This window comes from Equus caballus, chromosome 13, assembly GCF_041296265.1.
Source record: "Equus caballus isolate H_3958 breed thoroughbred chromosome 13, TB-T2T, whole genome shotgun sequence".
In the NCBI taxonomy this organism is placed as follows: domain Eukaryota; kingdom Metazoa; phylum Chordata; class Mammalia; order Perissodactyla; family Equidae; genus Equus; species Equus caballus.
The window spans coordinates 41297392-41315698 of record NC_091696.1 but is presented as its reverse complement, the minus strand read 5'-3'; the positions used below and the strand labels follow the sequence as shown (position 1 = coordinate 41315698).

Below are 18307 nucleotides of genomic sequence, written 5' to 3'. Positions count from 1 at the left end.
ACTTGCAGTTGGCTGTGTTTCTGCCTCCCCGACCCCACGAGCCCCTCTCCAGCTGGTCGAGTTCAGAGGTTTCAACATCCCTGTCTCCCGGGTCCTGGCCAGCATCTCAGGGCCTCGTGCCACCAGCAGGTCCCAGCCACAGGCCCAGGGTTTCCCTCTTGTGACCGTATTAGGAAGTGACTCCAGTTTCTCCCTGACACTTTATATGGTCAGCTGCAGAGCCCCGAGCAGGGAGCTGCTCCCACGGCCTCCAGCAGCAACGAGGAACAAACAGGGAAAGGAGCAAGGGACTCAGGAGTTAAGTCACACCGGCCCCGGGGGGGAACCTCAGCTTTGCCCTCATTACCTGCCAGACTCGTGTGAGCGGCTGAACCCTGAGCCAACTCTTGCTGTCTATGCAATAATGGGTAACCACACCTTTCTCACCAGGTTCACATGCAACGTCATGGCTCTCTCAACATCTACCCCAGAGACAGACACAGGCCGCCAAGAACGCGATTCGCGGCAGCCTTGATTTTCACGGCAAAAGAGACTAGAAACAACCTAAATGACCATCAGTCGGGGGTCGGCTCAATAATCATAGCACAACACTGTTAAAAAGAGTACACACGTACATGGACATATATGGACATGTCTACACATGTGGCTACAGGTATACATATATTTGCCTGTATATATATGACATATTCCTGGAAGGCTGCACAAGAAACTGGTGCCCACAGTTTCTCTAAGGAGAGAACCAGAAGAGGAGGGATGGGGATGAAAGGAAAGTTCTAAATACCCTTATACACAATTTTATTTAATATTTGCATGTATTGCCTGCTGCAAAAAATGTCTTAAGTCTGACTAGACAGTTATGAACAGACACAAGAAAAAGCCGCAAGACGTGATGTCTGCTTCTTATTTTTAACTATTCTCTTGTGGGCTTTGCGTGGATAGCCTTGTATTACTGGGGAGGGTCTTTGAAGCAATAACAACCTGAAAGATCTAAATGGCTAGTTCCCAGGGCTCAAGAAAGCAGAGCCTCTGGTTGTGTTTTATTTCCACCTTCCAGGACCCTCTGGCAGCCAAGAGGCCTCTGCTCCCAGACACCCTCGGGGACACTCCTTCCAGAGAAGGCTGAGGTCACTGGGCCAGGTGTCTAAGATGAAAACATCGTCACCTGCTGGAGTCTGGAAGGTAGGCCTCTCCTTACCTCCTGGTCTTCCCAGGACAGTGAAATCAGAACCAGGAAAAGGTCCTTTTGAGTTCGACAGTGGGCTATTTGGGCTTGGAGACCCAGTGAACAGGAGGGTCCATACATCTTTGCCCTGGATCATGATCCCAACCCCAGGAACTTGGCCTAAGGGTAGAAGGTCCCACTGTCTACAGGGACCAAGAGGGTAAGACATGAGTGAAGCAGGCCAGGTGTGAGGAAAAAAAGTAAGTGCAGTGACCAACAGCCAACCACACTCAGCCCCAGGGTCTGGGAGGCGACAGGGAGTGGTGGGGCCTGTGGAAAAACAAAGTGCACACAGCTCATCTGACAGGGACTGTGACCTGGCAACCTGGGTCCAAGGGTGCCAGGTCCTCTTCTTTTCCAAGCAATGCCAGAAACTGAGATTTCCTTTCTTTTCTTTTTTTGGGGGAGGAAGTATATCAAATTAACTCAATGTTTTAAAAAAATCACTCACTCTGGGCCAACAGCTTGCAATCTGTGACTTAGCAGCTAGCAGGTGCTCAAGAAATCATCATAAAAAGTTAGATTCCTTCCTTCTGTGCACTTCAAGCTGGTCCAACTCAAAGCTGCTGGCACCCACGGCCCGGTCCCCTCCTGCCCCAGCCCACGTCCATCACCTCCTGTTCCTAGACTCCTGTCACCCTACTGCCCTTTACCATCAGGGTTGTCACTCCGGCCCTGGGGCACACAGACCTTGTCTGAATCCCAGCTCCGCCCACTTCCAGCAATGGGACTAAGCACATCTGAGCCTCGAGGTCCTGGCCTCTAAAATGGGGTAACAGCCTCTGTCTCATGGGGTCATTGGATGCATTAAAGGAGATAGCACTTCAAGGCACTGGCCCTCGGGCCAGCCTGCCTGTTTGAGACCCAGCTGTGTCCCATCACTCATTAAGTGTTCTAGGTCCCATTATCTTTATCTGAAAAAATGAGGCTAAATAGTACATCTCCCTTACATAAAGAAAAGGATAGCGTTAGCAATAATAATTATTACTATAAACTCATAAGATAGTAAATTTTAAATGAACAGTAGCTGCCATCATTGTTGCCACAGGGGGAACAAGGCTCCTTTGAGAGTCTAATTAAAGTTAAGACCCTCTGCCCACAAAAAATTCCATATGCACAAAGTTTTCCTTAAATCTCAGGAGGCTGACAAATTCCCCGGGGCCCATTCACAGGCCCTGAGTTTAGAACCTACATTTTAGGGAATTTTTCTTTTTTGTAAGAACACTTAACACAAGATCTCCCTCTTAACCAATTTCTAAGTGCACAATAGAGTATCGTTAACCATAGGCATGATGCTGCACAGCACATCTCTGGGACTTACTCATCTTGCTTAACCAAAACTTGATGCCTGTTAATTAGCATCTCCCCATTTCCCCCTCTGCCAGCCCCTAGCGTGGCACCACCATTCCGCTCTTTCGTCCCTGAGTTGGCCTATTTTCAGTGCCTCATATAAATGGGATCCTGCAGTATTTGTCCTTCTGTGACTGGCTTAATTCACTTAGCATAACATCCTCCAGGTTCATCCATGCTGTTGCCTATGGCAGGATTTCCTTCATTTTTAGGGCTGAGTAATACTCCATTGAATGGACATACCACATGTTCTTTATCCATTCATTGTTTTAGAATCCATCATATGTTTGCATCTAGCACCCGTGTGTCTTATCTCCCTCTCTCCCCTTAATTATAAAGCAGCCTGGGGGCAAGGACTCTGAGCCCCACGACTCTCAGCATCCCACAGGCCAGAGTCTGATCCAGGCCCCTTCCCAGGCAAGCACGTCACCCCTCTGCCTCAGTCACCTCATGCGCAGGGTGGGATGTGAGCTTTGCTCTCCCTGCTGTCATAAAGGATGAAATGGGCCGGCGAGGACTTAGGACAGTACCCAGTACCACCAAGGCCCACGCCTTTAATTGAGCTCCCTCTACTGGGAAACCCTTGTCCCGTTCCCCCAGCCAAACACCAGCGACAGAGCCAGCTGCTAAGTCATCATGGAAAACTCCAGGCAGAGGAACTCCAGCCAATGACAGTGTCTAGAAGAGCAAGGGAGCGCTGGACCAGGAATCAGAACGACGTCCGCACCCACGCGTGCCATGAGCATCCACGTGTGCCATGAACATCTGTGGCAGCTCAGGCAAGAACCTGCATCCCTAAGATAAGGAGACAGGACCCTCTGGCTTCTACCAATCTTCTAGATCCAAGAGGACGGGAGTCAGCCAGGACCTAATGGAAGGAGCGTCGTGTGACGTGAGCCTTACAGAATAGAGGGGAAAGTTCTGTTCATGACCAAGGGCAAAGTCGGGCTCGCCCGGCCACTCAGCATCACCCGCCAGCCACCTCTGCGGTCATGCGCTGGGCGAGCAACCTGCGGTCTTCCCCTCCCCACCCCCTCCTCCGTCATCTCCTCCTTCACGGACAACAGTTTCTATTTAAGTGATTAAATTGACCAGACAGGAGGAGGCGCGTGGTCACGAGGCTGAAGGATTTTTATCTAATCTGTCCGGAGAAGCAGAGCGGGAATTTGAAGCTTTGATTCACTTTTTAATCTGCTGTCAGAGATATTCTGGGTCTCAGGACCTCCCTAAGCCCCTCATTTTTTCTGATTTCTATTTTGGCCTCAAACACCGTGTCAGAGGACAGCAGGGGATATTGGTACCCAGGCCTGCCCTCGACCTTCCTGGATGGAGATGACACATCTCAGATGGGAGACTTGATCCTGAAGCAGCCAGTTTTCCCCCTAGCTCCCTGCAGACTGGTGTCCTTAGAAATGCCCTTTCTGTACCGACAGCCCCAGGGGGATGACGTTTCCACAGGCGGAGTGGAGCAGACAAAGCGGCTCTCCCCGCTTAGCTGGGGAGTGAGGATGGCCGTACCTCGCTGGGACTCAGCTTGCTTGCCCGTAAAATGGGACGAGCGTACTTATTCAGCGGACGTTGTGCTGATTAAATGAAATAAAGTGTGTCAAGGTGCCGGATCCGGATCAGCAGAGGCATTTAATAATTGAGAGTTGCTCCCCTGGCCCGACTTGGCTCCAACAGGAAGCCACGGTTGCAGCCACTGAACTATCCATAAGAAGGGACAGTCAGTGACGGCACATCCATGGGATGGATTACACGGCCCTTAAAAGGGGATTTTGGGGGTTACTGACTGAGATGTGGGAAGGCTCAGCATCGACTTGTACATGGAAAGAAGAGCAGGTCACTAACCTATGTGCAGAGGCTTTTAAACATAGCTACGTGTACCATTCTCCCAAAGAAAGATCAAGAACACAGCAACATCTGATCAGCTCTTATCTCCGGGGGGGAGGATGACTTCCGTGTTCGCTATGCTTTTCTGAATTTTCCCACTCTTCTGTAATGAAAATGCCTTATTTTCCTAATTAGGAAAAAAATCTGCAGGGCATTTTAAAGGATGACTAGGGGCTTTTTGTAATTTTCCAAGAGGCAAAACGTACAGGGCAGGACCCGAAGCATAACGACAAAGTGCCTGTTTCCACAAGGTTGCAAAGGATCCAAGAACATCCAACTAGTAATAACAAAAACGATCGTAACAGCGACAAAACCCATAACAATAACGCCTCGCATTCTGAGTGCTGACAATGTGCCAGGGGGCGCACCAAGAGCTTTTTTTTTTTTTTTAAGAGAAACCCACTCTGTGAGGCTGATACTATTCTTGTATTCACATTAAAGAGAAGGAAACAAAATTTCAGAGAAACTAGGTAATTGGCCCAAGGGATCAGCATGCCCTTTCAGAGAGGCAAGACACACAAAGGCTGGACTGCAGGACCCCCTGCCCCCTGTGCCATCGGGGTCTCCCTATGTCCCTCTTGCTCGGGAGAGTGGGTCCAAACCCACAAGAAACCTGTGCCCCACTGAGTGTCACCGTCCCCTCTCATCTAGCAGGCTGTCCAACAGGTTTTCTGCAATGACGGGAATATTCTGTACCTGTAATATTCAGTGCAACGGCCATGAGCCACAGGTGGCTGTTGAGCACTACGCATGCGGCCGGTGCAACGGAAGAAATGAATTTTGAAGTGTTGATTTTTAACGAATTTACATCTAAATTTAGTTAGCCACCTGTGGGCGGCAGCTACCATATCAGACAGCGCAGCCCTGGTCCACTCCGATCAGCACAGTCGACCCAGAGGAGACCGGGTCCAACCCACGCATTCCCAGTTGGGACAGAGAAGCCTCCACAAACCTAGCCAGCTCTTCCGGTCTCCTTCCCGCTTGGCTGCCAGGATGGACCAGGATGTAACCCCTGGAGGCTACGAGCTCTTTATTTCTGAGAGGGAGGAAGAGCAGGGAACCCCTCCCCTGGGATCTGTTGAGTATTCACCGTGTGCCCTGGCGCTTTGCATGTACGATCATTTGGAATCTTTGCACCCCTTTCACGGGGACAGGGTGATTATTTCCCATTTTACAGAGAGGAAAACTGAGGCTTCGAGACGCGAAATAACCTGTTCAATGTCGCAGAACCAGGTAAGGTAGGACTGAGATTTGAACCCAGGACGAAATGATTCCATCTCACCGCAGGGCCTCCCAACCTGCACCCCGAACACGTCTGTAACCCTCTGCCCGCCCTCTGGGGTACAGGCCCGGGGGAAGTGAGCCACTGCCCCGAGATACTCACGTATATGAGTCCCGAGAAGTACCTCTCCCTCAGGTTGTGCAGCACGGACGCCTCGTTGAGACACGTGAGCTCGGCCATGTCCTCCACCTTGGAGAACTTGGGCGGGTTCATCTTCTGGATGTCATCCTTGCCAACCGTGACCTTCTTGCCGTTCTCCACCAGCTCCACGATCACCTCATCCCCCTTCTCCTCCTTGATGCTGGCCGCCTCGAAGCCCTGCTTCTCCGAAGGGACCCAGACCAGCCTCTTGGCAGCCCAGTCGGCCTGGGCCACGGGGCTATTGATGAAGTTTTTGTCCACGAAGAGGAACTTCTCATCGTCACTGAGCTGGTTTTTCTGCGCCATGGTGCCTGGTGGGTCCCCTGTGGAATAAGGCGACAGGGTCAGGATCAGGCCAGAACCGAGCCCTAAAGATAGATCAACCCCTCAGCTGGCCACATCTAGGGGCGCGGGCTGCAGAAATATTCCACAGCGTACAAGGATGTCCTCTGCCATGTCGTTTACGTTGTCAGTGAAAGGAAACACACAAAGGGGCTTCCGAAAAGGATCTGCAGCATTGCCTACTGTCCGTCAACAGGGCAATGGATATGTAAAGCATGGTGTTTTCATACACTGAAATCCTATCCAGGGGTGGAGAAGCAAGTATGTCTGTGTGCACTGACACAGGAAGATATCCACATTTTATTGTTTACTGTAAAAATAAAAGGGGAGGGGTCCTCCAATGGTTCAACATAGAGTTATCGTATGATCCGACAATTCCACTCCTAGGTGTAGACCCGAGAGAAACGAAAACGTACATCCACACAGAAACTTGTGAGTGAACGTTCGCAGAGGCATTATTCACAATAGCCAAAACGTGGAAACAACCCAAGTGTCCACAAACAGATGGAACGGATACATAAAATGTGGTACATCCATACAATGGAATATTACTCAGCCATAAAAAGGAATGGAGGTCTGATATACACTGCAGCACGGAGGAACCTTAAAAACACGATGCTAAGTGAAAGAAGCCAGTCCCAAAGGGCCACATGTTATATGATTCCATTTATATAAAATGTCCAGAACAGGCAGATCCATAGGGACAGAAAGTAGATCAGTAGATGCCAGGGGCTGGGAGAGAGTCAGAGGGTGACAGCTAAGGGGTACAGGGTTGCTTTTGAGGGTAATGAAAATGTTCTAGGATGTATGTTTTTCTTCCAATTTTTTTATTGTGGCAAAATATACATAACAAAATTTACTATCTCAACCCTTTTTAAGTGTACAGTCTAGGGATATTAAGTATGTTCATACGGTTGTGCAACCATCACCACCATCCACCTAGAGAACTCTTTGCATCTTACAGAAATGAAACTACAGCCATTAAACAACAACATCCCGTTCCTCGCCCCCAGCGCCTGGCAACCAACATTCTACTTTCTGCCTCTATGCATCTGACTGCTCTAAGTACCCCACATAAGTGAAACCATATAGTACTTGTCTTTTTGGGACTGGCTTATTTCACTTAGCATAATGTCCTCAAGATCCGCCCATGTTGTCACATGCATCAGAATTTCCTTCCTCAGTGAGGCTGAATAATATTCCATTGTATGGACATACCACATTTTGCTTATCCATTCATCTGTGGAGAGACACTTGGGTTGCTCCCAGGTTTCAGTTATTGTGAATAATGCTGCCATGAGCATGGAGGTACTTCCTATTATGTATCTATTTTTTTTATCATATTTGTAGTTGCATAATTTTTTATTAAATTTATGATAAAAAATAGATATTTTTACACAGACCTTCAAATAGCCAATACACGTACACAAAAGATGTTTCACATCACTAGTAAATGGAGAAAAGCAAGTGAAAGCAATGAGATGTTGATTTTCACCCATCAGCCTGGCTAAGATGAAAACCACTGATAATATCCAGGGTTGCCAAGAGTGTGGGGGACCAGGCCTCTGCACACACCACCCTTACGGAGGGAAAAGCCTTAAAATCTATGCATACCCCTTGACCTGCGGTTACATTTCTAGGAATTTAGCCTAAGAACAGACAAGTGCTGATAGACGTTCCAGCATGTGGGCAGCAGTGCTGTATGCAACAGCAAAGCCTGCAAGCGATCTAAAAGGCCTTCAGCGAGGGCCCGTTCCATTGTGGAACATCCATTCGAGAGAATGCCATATGGTGCCGCCAACAATTTAAGACGTGGCCTTTTATTTATGCCACACAAAGATTTTTCCCTTTTGACATATTTGTTAAAGTATCATTGACATGCCGTCAAACTCTCTCATTGTAAATGTACAAGTCAATGACTTTTAGGAAATTTACAGCGTTGGCACATCTATCGTTACGATAAATTTCAGAACATTACCATCATCCCCAAAAGGGCTGCCTTGTGCTGGTCTGCGGTCACCCCGCATCCCATCCCCAACCCCACCACTAATCTACTCTCTGTCTCTACAGATTAACCTTTCCTGGACATTTCAGTTACATGGAATCAGATAATAAGTGACCGTTGACCACGCGAAAATATTTATGATATATTTCTAAGTTACCATATGCACAAAGGGAATACTCTGCAATAAAAGGAAACCAACCACACAAAATAGACAAATCTCACAATGGTTCTAAGTGAAAGACACCAGACTCAAAAGACTCCGCGCTCTGTTATTCCATCGATACAGACATCTAGAAAAGGGAAATGATGATGGCAGAAAGCAGACCAATAGTTGCCAGGGGCAGGGAACTGATGGCCAAGAGGCACAAAGGAGCTTTTGGGGTGAAAATGTTCTATATCCTGATCAGGGTGGTGATTACACCACTGTATCCATTTGTCAGAACTCATTGGGCTACAAGCTTAAAATCAGTGGGTTTTTTTAAAGAAATTGGTGAGTTTTATTGTATGTCGGTTATACCTCAATAAAGCTGATGCAAATATTTATAACAGAATCTTTCTGGTAATTTTATACGTATGGGTATACATTTTTAAAACTACGTACTAAAATATTAAACTATGGTTCTATCTGGTCAGACATGGGACAGTTTGAACATCAATAAGAAAAATCACTATAAGAATGGAAAGAGGAATGTGTTTAAGTCCACGCGCTCATAATGATTAAAAAAGAACTCACAGGTCATCCTTGTAAGATGCTGGGGGACCAACCATTATTTTGAAAACTGGTAAAGAAAGGGGGAAAATCACCATATTGATCCCACCTTTCCTACGCGAATTGCTCCTCAAGGTCATTAAATAAGAGGGGTCTGTCTTTATATAAAATTTCAAGTCAGTAATGTCCTCTCAACATGGGGAGCCCCATGACGACGGCCTCTCCATCCTGTTGTCTAGATGTGTCTACGAGGTGGGTGCTGAGGCAACAGGCTGTTTACAGGCTTGTCCAGTGGCCCATTCCAGACCCTCCAACTGCCCCCGAAGGAGCTGCCCCGCCCTCCCCCAGCTCCTCCAACCTGCCCCATCCCTCCTCCCCATTCACGGCTGCCACACTCCAAAGAACTAAGGTGCAGGTGGAATTAGGATGCATGACCACCAGGACGCACTGTGTGGTTGATGCCCCCACTTCAGCAGAAAACAATACTCAGCTCCTTTGAATAATCCCCACTCTTGGGGCCCAAAGCCCATGAAGATGGAGTAACCCCCATAACCCAGGAATGGGCTCCTGGAGCGGGGCAGCCAGCTCCTGAAATGCAGACTTTTGAGGCGAAAATCAGAGGGGCAGATACTCCAATATCAACTTTTCTCTTCCAGGGGTGAAAATAACAATAATAAAGACCAGAAGCTGATCTGTTGAGAGGGGATGGTTATTTCTCCCGGGAGACCTGATCCAGTAGTGTGTTTTTTAAAAAGATGGAGAAATGAGTGAATCATTGCCTAAATCTGAATACTGTAATCACTTCAGTTATTCAAAGCAGTGAAATAAAGAATTGCAGGGGCCGGCCCCGTGGCCCAGTGGTTAAGTTCGCACGCTCTGCTTCAGTGGCCCAGGGTTTTGCCGGTTCGGATCCTGGGCACCGACATGGCACTGCTCATCAGGCCACATTGAGGCAGCATCCCACACGCCACAACTAGAAGGACCCACAACAAAAATATACAACTATGTACTGGGGGGATTTGGGGAGAAAAAGAGGGGAAAAAAAGAATTGCAGAATGTCAATTGTATTTCAATTAAAAAAAAAAGAATTGTAGAGAACGCACAATGTCCTAGGTTTAACAGTCCCATTTCTTGCGTGTTTTAACTGTTATTGCATTTTGCTTGGGACATAAGAAGCCCACCAGTATCATCCTCCATTCCCATCCTGTTATTAAAAACTATTTCCTTCTACTTGGAAGAATTCCAGCTCAGAAACAGAGAAGAAATGATAAAACTAGAATGTAGCAATTTTGTAACCCGTAATAAAATAACGAGTCTTGGCCACGACTCTCTGTAGTTGCCGAACCGTCAGGCTGTGGTTCTCAAACTTCACCTGGAGGGCTGTGACATCACGGATGGCTGGGCCACCCCGAGATCTTCTGAGTCAGCAGGTCTGGGAGGAGCCCCACAATGGGCATGTCTAACAAGTTTCCAGGTGATGCAGAGGATGCTGGTCTGGGGTCCACACTTTCAGACTCACTGTGTTAGATGAAAAGCGGATGGAGAACTTCCTAAGGGATGGAGTGGGCTGGCACCACCCAAACTTACTAATTAACCTTAGCACAGCCAAATCGTCAGTCACTCATTACGCGTCTCCATATGGGATGTTCTAGGAAGTGCCACTGCCACCAATGAAATATCCTTACAAAAAGGAACAGGGGCCGGAGTGGGGGATTGGAGCTGACAAAGCCTCTGGATCTGACACCTGTTGATAGCAAATTCAGGGCCCGGGGAACTCGCTGAATAATGTCACAGGCGTGCACCAAAGTGCACAAGGTGGGAAAGCACATGACAAATGACTCAGTTTCTTTAACAGACAGTGTGCAAAGAAAAGGAGGGGAGCCTAGAGATCAGAAGGGACTTTGAGACACATAAGAGAACAGGAGGAGGAGAAGATGAAACGAGACTGGGCTCAAGTGTTGATAATTATCCAAGCTGAGCGATACGCCCTGGGGGTGTCACACTGTTCTCTCTACTTGTGTACATGTTTGAAAATCGTCATAATGAAAAAAATCTAACAGGGACAACAACAGATAAACACGGAGAGAGGCAGGGCAAGAACTCCTTGCCCCAACACACACGGCAGAATCAGAAAGAAAGATGGAGCTTGCATTTTTTAAAACCCACCCCTTAAAAGGAAACCCTTGAGAAATTGCATGTAATTGTTAGAAAAGACAACATTTTGACAAGCCCTCCAAAAAGAAAAATGTATGAGATAATCAGGGAAATTTGAACGCTGGCTTGCTATACTTTATACTAGGGATCTGCTAAATTCTTTGGTGTGAAAATGATACTGTGACTTCATCTATTTAAAGAGTCCTTTCCTTTTAGAGACACTGGGAAGTATTTATAGATGAAATGATGAACCTGGGGCTTATCTTAGAATAACCCGGGAAGGGAGGAAATGAGGGGGGCGGAGAGGAAACCAGATTGGCTGGGGTGTGGATATTGCCGGAGCTGAGGGATAGGGTTCCTCCAGGGGTGTTATACTGTTCTGTCTACTTTTGCAGGCTTGACATTTTCCTTAAAAGGAAAACCATGACTCTATAAAATACATAAAACTATCTTCTATCGGTATGCAACATCAATACTGCATCGCCTCCCCTTTAGCCTGTCTGTCACACCCAGCGCTGAGTTTTCTGAACACCAACGGTGGTAATTAACCCTCATGGACCGCCTACAGGCCCTGGGCTAAGTCTCTTACACGCAGCAGCATCAAGTAACATCCCCACAGCCTTAGGAGTTGGGTCTCATGGTCAGCTCCACCTTACAGGTATGGAAACTGAGGCTCAGAGAGGTGAAGGAATCTCCCTGAGGTCACACAGCTCAGAAGAGGCAGAGCTGGGATCTGAACTCAGGTCTGATTCCAGAGCCTGTGGTCCTCTGCCTCCCACACAAGCTTGATGAGCTTATTGGAAGCCCGGCGGAGTATTTGCAATAAATGAACCATTAAGGCACCATCATAAACATTCGAAATGGGGCTGGAAACAGATGACACGAACCATAAGGGTACGCCCAGTAAGGGAAAACCTCACAAACACGCTTGAGTGAAGGAAGGCAGACACACAAGGACGCACTTGTGTGATTCTGTTTATATGAGGCTGAACCCAGGCAAAATAACTACAGTGATGGAAGTCGGACGTCGTAACTGGAAAGGTGAGACACGAGGGGGTCAAGGGCTGACCGTCCGCTTCTTCGCGCGAGCACCGGTTCCACGGTGCGCTCACTCTGTGAAAGTTCATCGAGCTGCACACCCACAGGAATGTGCATGTTTCTGATGCAAAGTACACTTCAGTGAAAAATTTGGGTTTCTTTCCTCCTTTTTTCTTTTTCTCTTTCATTACAGTAAAATACGCATAACATAAAATGTACCAAAGCCTTAACCCTTTAATTGTGCAATTCGGCAGCGTCAAGTACATTTATGTTATTGTGCCATGGATGAAAAGTCTTCAAATGGCAGCCAGTTATGCTCAAGAGGGTCGGGAGAAATGTTTTAATTGTCCAGATCGGCATGACAATGAAGCGGGCTCTTCCTAACTGCGATGCCTTGAAAGTCAGAAAACCGGCAGAAAATCCAACAGAAAAAGAAGAGGACACAGGAAACCCCACTGCCAGGAACCCTGTCTAATCTAGGATCAAGAACACAAACAAGATCGAGCGCGAAGAGTCCGTCTCTGTCCAAAAAAGGAGAGAGCACAGCTGGCTGGCTCCCCGTGCCTTTGATGCCTCTGACAGTTACGAAGCGTGAAATCTCCTTTGGTCAAAAGGCAGACAGAGATGGGAAGAGGAGCGTGGCTTCCCCCTAGACTGGTGTTTCCCAGAGGATGCTCCTTGGAACCCTGATCCCTTGAAATCTTTGTGGAGGCGGGGTGCGGGGAGGGGGCCGGGATTCTGGGAGGTTGAGTTGAATGGTGCTCCAGAGCCCCTCCCCTCTCGGACAGGCAGGACGTCATCTCATCACAACGTCCAAGGTCCTGGCAGGTCCTGCAGTCCGAAAGCTAGGGCACCCCTCTGAACCCAGGTCTTCCCAAAGCAACATTTGGCCATAGACCTCTTTTCCCATGAAACACTGATGAAATCTCACAGATCTGCCCTTGAGAAAATTCAGCAAATCTAGCAAATTGATCATCCAGTTAGGCGCTGCATAGCGATGTTTTGGACAATAATGGACTGCATATATGATGGCGCACCTATAAGATTAGTACCATATAGTCTAGGTCTGTAGTGGGCTGTACCATCTAGGTATGTGTAAGTGCACTCGATGATGTTTGCACGACGACGAAATCGCCTAACAACGCATTTCTCAGAACACATCCCCATTGTTAGGCAACCATGACTGTACTAACATTGGTAAAATCACACCTGCTAAATCTATTGAGTGCCAGCTATCATCTCATTTAATCCCCTCCAAAACACTATGAGAGGAAACCGAGGCACAGAGAGGTCAAGTAACTTGCCCAGCATGGCACAGCTAGAGATGGTGGCACCTGAATAAAGATATCTCTTCAAAGTGATCTTTTCTGCGTTGCTCCCCTTCTTTGAAACAGGCAGAGAACTTGAGGACCGAAGGAAATACAGGCAGGCACGGGACGCATCCAGAATCAGTCTTGGCAACACGAAGGCTCCAGATTATTTGGTTTTATTGTTATAAGGACTTGCCTCGGCATGTCCCCAGAGCCTTGAGTTTTCAGAATTTGGGGTGGTGGACAATCAGGCAAAAATGTCAGGTCAGGCTTTAGGGGAAGCACAAGGAGGAAGAAAAAGTAGCTTGCAAAATTGCAGCCGTGATCAGAGGGCATGATCCCAGGCATAGAATTCTCCCTGTGCTGAATGGAAGCAAAACTCAGTCTGCGGCTCCCTGCCGTGGTCCTTAATTCACAGCAGGCTTTCTCAACCTGGCACTGTTGACATTTCGGGCTGGGGGGGCAAGGCGCCTGTCCTGTGCATTGTAGGGCGTTTAGCAGCCTCTCTGGTCACTCCCCACAAGATGCCAGTAGCAGACTCTCCCCAAGTCACGACAAGCAGAAATGTCTCCAGACACGGCCAGATGTCCCCTGGGGGGCGGAACTGTCCCCAGTGAGAACCACTGCTTTAGAATACGAGCAAGGGCTCTCCAGGGAAGGACGACTAAAACTGAGGACGGTCGGGACTTAGTCAGCACCAACCTGGATTGCCACCTGCAGAGAGAGGGTCACACAAGAGGCGTGCGAGCACAGCAGACCAGAAAAGAGACAGCCAGCCAGACGGCCAAACCTCAAGGAGACGCCACGCACCTTGTTCCTTCCTCTCCTACCCTCCCCCACGTCCAACGTCCTGCACCAGTGCTGAGGGCTGGAAGGACATCTTTGGGATGATCTCATAGCCCTGATGGATGCTAAGGACACTGCAGGACCAAGGGCTGCTCTCGAACATTCTGCTGAGAGCAAAGGACTCGATCACTATCAGCAATGTTTGACAGCTGTGTGCACAGCCCTGTGCACAGCCCTGGCTTCCGTACCGACAACCCACCGCTGCATTCTTCGAGCACAAACAAGCTGTTCATCAACCACAGGCCTATAGGTCCCAGCTCTGCTCCAAGCTCGCTGGGTGACTCTGGGCAAGTCACCTTCCCTCTCTGGGCCTTGCATTTTTCATTGGCGGCAGGGGGGAATAGTGGGCTGGCCTTGCTCTGACATTTTATGGCATCTGTGATTCCCGATCAAAGGGCTGAAATTGGACCAATGGCGAATGCTCAGCTGTTTCAGTTTGTTTTAGCCTCAGTTTTATTTTCCCCAGAGGAGCTCAGGGGTAAAAGGTCCGGCCTCTCCTGCTCCCGCATTAACGAAAAATGAATAAAATGTGCCAGAACCCAAAGAGTATAGGATTTGCATGTCATCAGGTCTGGGCGACAGCTTCCCTCAGGACTTTACTGCCAAGCCGCTGCTTCAAGAGCTGGGGCACAGATCCAACTGCCCCTGGGGTCAGGGGAGCGATGCAGTGACTCAGGCCCGGGGAGGCTGGGCAGAGCCCTCTCCCTGTCTCCAGAGAGGGTGGCAGCTCGATTCCAGCTGGTGCCACCTATTAAGAATGTGGGTCCTGCATTGCTGGACTTTCCAGAACCAGAAGTCTGAATTCAGACACAAAGTACCCCCCCAAAGGGAAAGCATTGCACGTTTTAAACGGCGTGCAGGTGCGATGCAAGCCCCCTGTGCCTGATCCAGAGCATGCCTTGCCAGCCGGGAAGACCTGCAGTGGAGAGGCTCCTTCCCGGCCTGGCCCAGGGGTGGGGAGGAGCCAGATGTGCAGAGGGAACCGGGCACCCCAGATGCACCAGTCCCCACAAAGCCCCAAACTGTCCCCACGAGGCAATCTAGACTCTCAGTCTGTTATTAATTAAAGTCACTATCATTTGAGGCCCCCTCTATTTGTGGGGTATCGGGCCAGGTAGTTTATGACACACCCATCTACGATGCCTCGTAAGTGTCTGGCGAGGTGGGCATCATTGATTAATTCCTAGTTTTCTGCTAAGACTACTGAGGTCTTGAAAAGTAACTCAATTAAAGGCCTTCGCTTGTAAAAGCTGGAGCCAGGATTTGAACCCAGGTCCGCCTGACGCCCAATTTACTCTTAGCAGAAAATCTCTTCCTTGCTCCGTGGCCTGGCCCCTTGCCACTCCCCCACCAACCACCCCCCATCTCCCAAGGAAGCCCGCGCCTCCCTCACCAGGAAAAATGTGAGTCTGCGGCTTCAGGCTTGCTTTTCACACCTGCCTGGCCCATTCCAATCCTAGTCGTTTTTAAAGTAACTCCAGAAGGAAGATCTATGAATTGTGTTAGTGTCATGCAGTGGACTCTGACTCCTAGGACCCTGCCTACAGCAGAGCAGCACCCTGCCTGGTCCTTTCATGCCATCCTCACCTCCCAGTGCTATATCAGACAATGTTTTACTGCTATTCATAGGGTTTTCATGCCCAGTTTTTTTGGAAGTGGGTGGCCAGGTCCTTCTTCCTTGTCTGTCTAGTCTGGAAGCTCTGCTGAAACCTGTCCACCATGGGCGATCCCGCTGGTATTTGAAATACCAATGGCATAGCTTTCAGCATCACAGCAACACGCAGACATCACAGTATGACAACTGACAGACGGGTAGTGTGGTCCCCCGACTGGGAAACGAACGCGGGCTGTGGCGATGAGAGCGCCGAATCTTAACCACTAGACCCCCAGGGCTGGCTTCTATTAATTCGTAAAGCTAAATTACTTTTTCCTCCCTCCCAGGGGAACTTGGTCAGCAAAGAGAGGGTAGCCCTTATGGAGGGTGCATTTAGGATAGAGACAGCTGGACGTTTCTGGCCCTAAAAGCCCCACTGTGTTTTGCATCTGATGATGCTGGCACAGCTCAGCTTAAAATAAATGTGTCGTCTCGCATGTGACAAGGAGAAGTCTGAATTTACAATGTCTTTAGAGGACCAGTCAGCAATATCTATACATTTTAAGTGTGTATGCCCTTTAATTTACAACCGCCTGGCTGTGAATCTGTCCTCCAGATAAACTCATACAATTCGAAAAAATAGACACACAAGGATGCTGCCTGACGCCCTGTTTATGAGAAATGATGGTGCAAAGCTGGTCTGTTTCAATAAGGGGTTGTTTCAGTAAGCTGCTATATTTCCATATAACAGAGTACTATGAAGCTGATAAAAAGGAAAACGCCAAAAAGTGCTGATATAGAAAGATGTTGAAGATACGTAATTAAGTGAAAAAAAAACCCCCGCTAATTTACAGAATGCCAAAATTTGTGTAAAAAAGGAAGATTTGACATAGAAAACTTTTGGAAAGATACACGAGAATTCATGAACCACGTCTGCATCTAGAGATGGGGAGGAGGGGAGAGGGGGTCAGGTGGGGGGACCAGGGGGAAAGTATTCTACTTGGAGACCGGGGGATGGCTATAAGGACCCCTGTGGTCTCCGACAGTGGTGGCTTCTGAGATGCTGTCTCTTTGCAGCATCCTTTACCAGCAGAGGGGAGGACCAGGAACGGTCCAACATGGCAAAGCCGAGCCTGCGTTAGTGAGCGGGAGGTGAGTCTTAGGGCCCTATCTTAGGGATTTCGATGGAGGCTGTTCCTCCTGGGCCCCTGAATCTCTAATGCCAGTCAGAGGGACCCAACGTCCCCCTGCAGGATCAGCGGGCAGCACTGCCTTCTTCCTCCATCGTCTGATCCCATATAAAAGCTCCTTCACATTCCTGCTTGGCCTTCTCCACACTCAGCCTTCCCTCCATCGTGTGGCCGCGGTTAAATGTGTTTAAAGGCCAGGGGTGGAGGGGCGAGACCCCGGGGAGCAAAGGAGGAAGTCAGACAGGCTTCTCCATCTCCCAGGTGAGCTCTTAAAGGATGCCATCGCCACCCTAAATGAGTCACAAATGGGCCAATGTACCCGGAACTTGTAATGTTCCTGACACAGGAAGCGTGGCTCTATTCAAGTAGAAGAAGCTTCTAATAACCACCACCTTTAGCCCAAATAGGAATTGGGTTTATGAAAAGCGATGACACAAAAGGAAAATTAGGAACAAATTTCTCCTTGATGGAAAGGCCACACAATAGGCTTCCTGGTTCTCCAGCTGTGCCACACTGAGCTAGATCCTTGAGGTCTCTGGTCATGCCTGTCATAGATAACCACCCACTGAAGTTCACCAGGGACCAGGCGCTGTGCATTACCCCATTTCATCCTCCCAGCACGGTGATCCCTTAGCTCCGGAGTTAGAAAGAGCCAGCTTTGCAGAACTCTGTCTCCCTCATTGGCTAATCGAGTTATCTTGAGCTAGTTATTCAAACACCACATTTGTAAAAACAGGGCCGATAATCACAGCATCTGCTCCAAAGGTTGCTGTGACAGCTCAGGAAGAGGATGCACACCAAGGGCACGTCGTCTGGCAAAAGTGTTCACCTGACATCAGCTGTTCCCATTGGCCCCATTTTACAGATGGGAAAACTGAGGTTTGGGAAGGCCAGTGTGGATGATTTTTAAATTTGCCTGTGACATTCTAGGATTCCAGCGGATTTAAAAGTGGACTTGGTTTTCCAGGAAAATCTAACGGACGCCCGATTGTAGATTGACAGGGTTGTGCCTACAGCATCAAATCCACCTGTTTGGATTCCGTGCACCGAGGACAAGGGGAGACAACCTTCTCAGCCAAAAAAGAAAACTTTCAAATCCGAGGGAGTAGGAAAAGGTAATAATGCCCCTTTTCTCCCAAATGTCTTCTCCTCCGGGATCCTCCACTCGTTCCCGGATAGGAAGGACGAGGGCACAGAAATCCCCAGAGTCACGACCGACAGGGCTGGAATA

General features: G+C 48.6%; 1 protein-coding gene across 8 annotated transcripts in view; it reads right to left on the bottom strand.

Annotated features, from left to right (window-relative positions):
- The window catches only part of MYH11 (myosin heavy chain 11), a 118412-nt gene that overhangs the window by 98321 nt on the left and 1784 nt on the right, over window positions 1–18307 (bottom strand). For all 8 annotated transcript variants that reach the window (XR_011424791.1, XR_011424790.1, XM_023616273.2 and 5 more), the window contains exon 2: window positions 5850–6211. Coding sequence is in view for 6 of the 8 variants with exons in the window: in XM_023616273.2 (XP_023472041.1) it covers window positions 5850–6194 (345 nt within the window). In the remaining 2 variants the exon portion in view is untranslated. The remainder of the gene's footprint in view (window positions 1–5849; window positions 6212–18307) is intronic.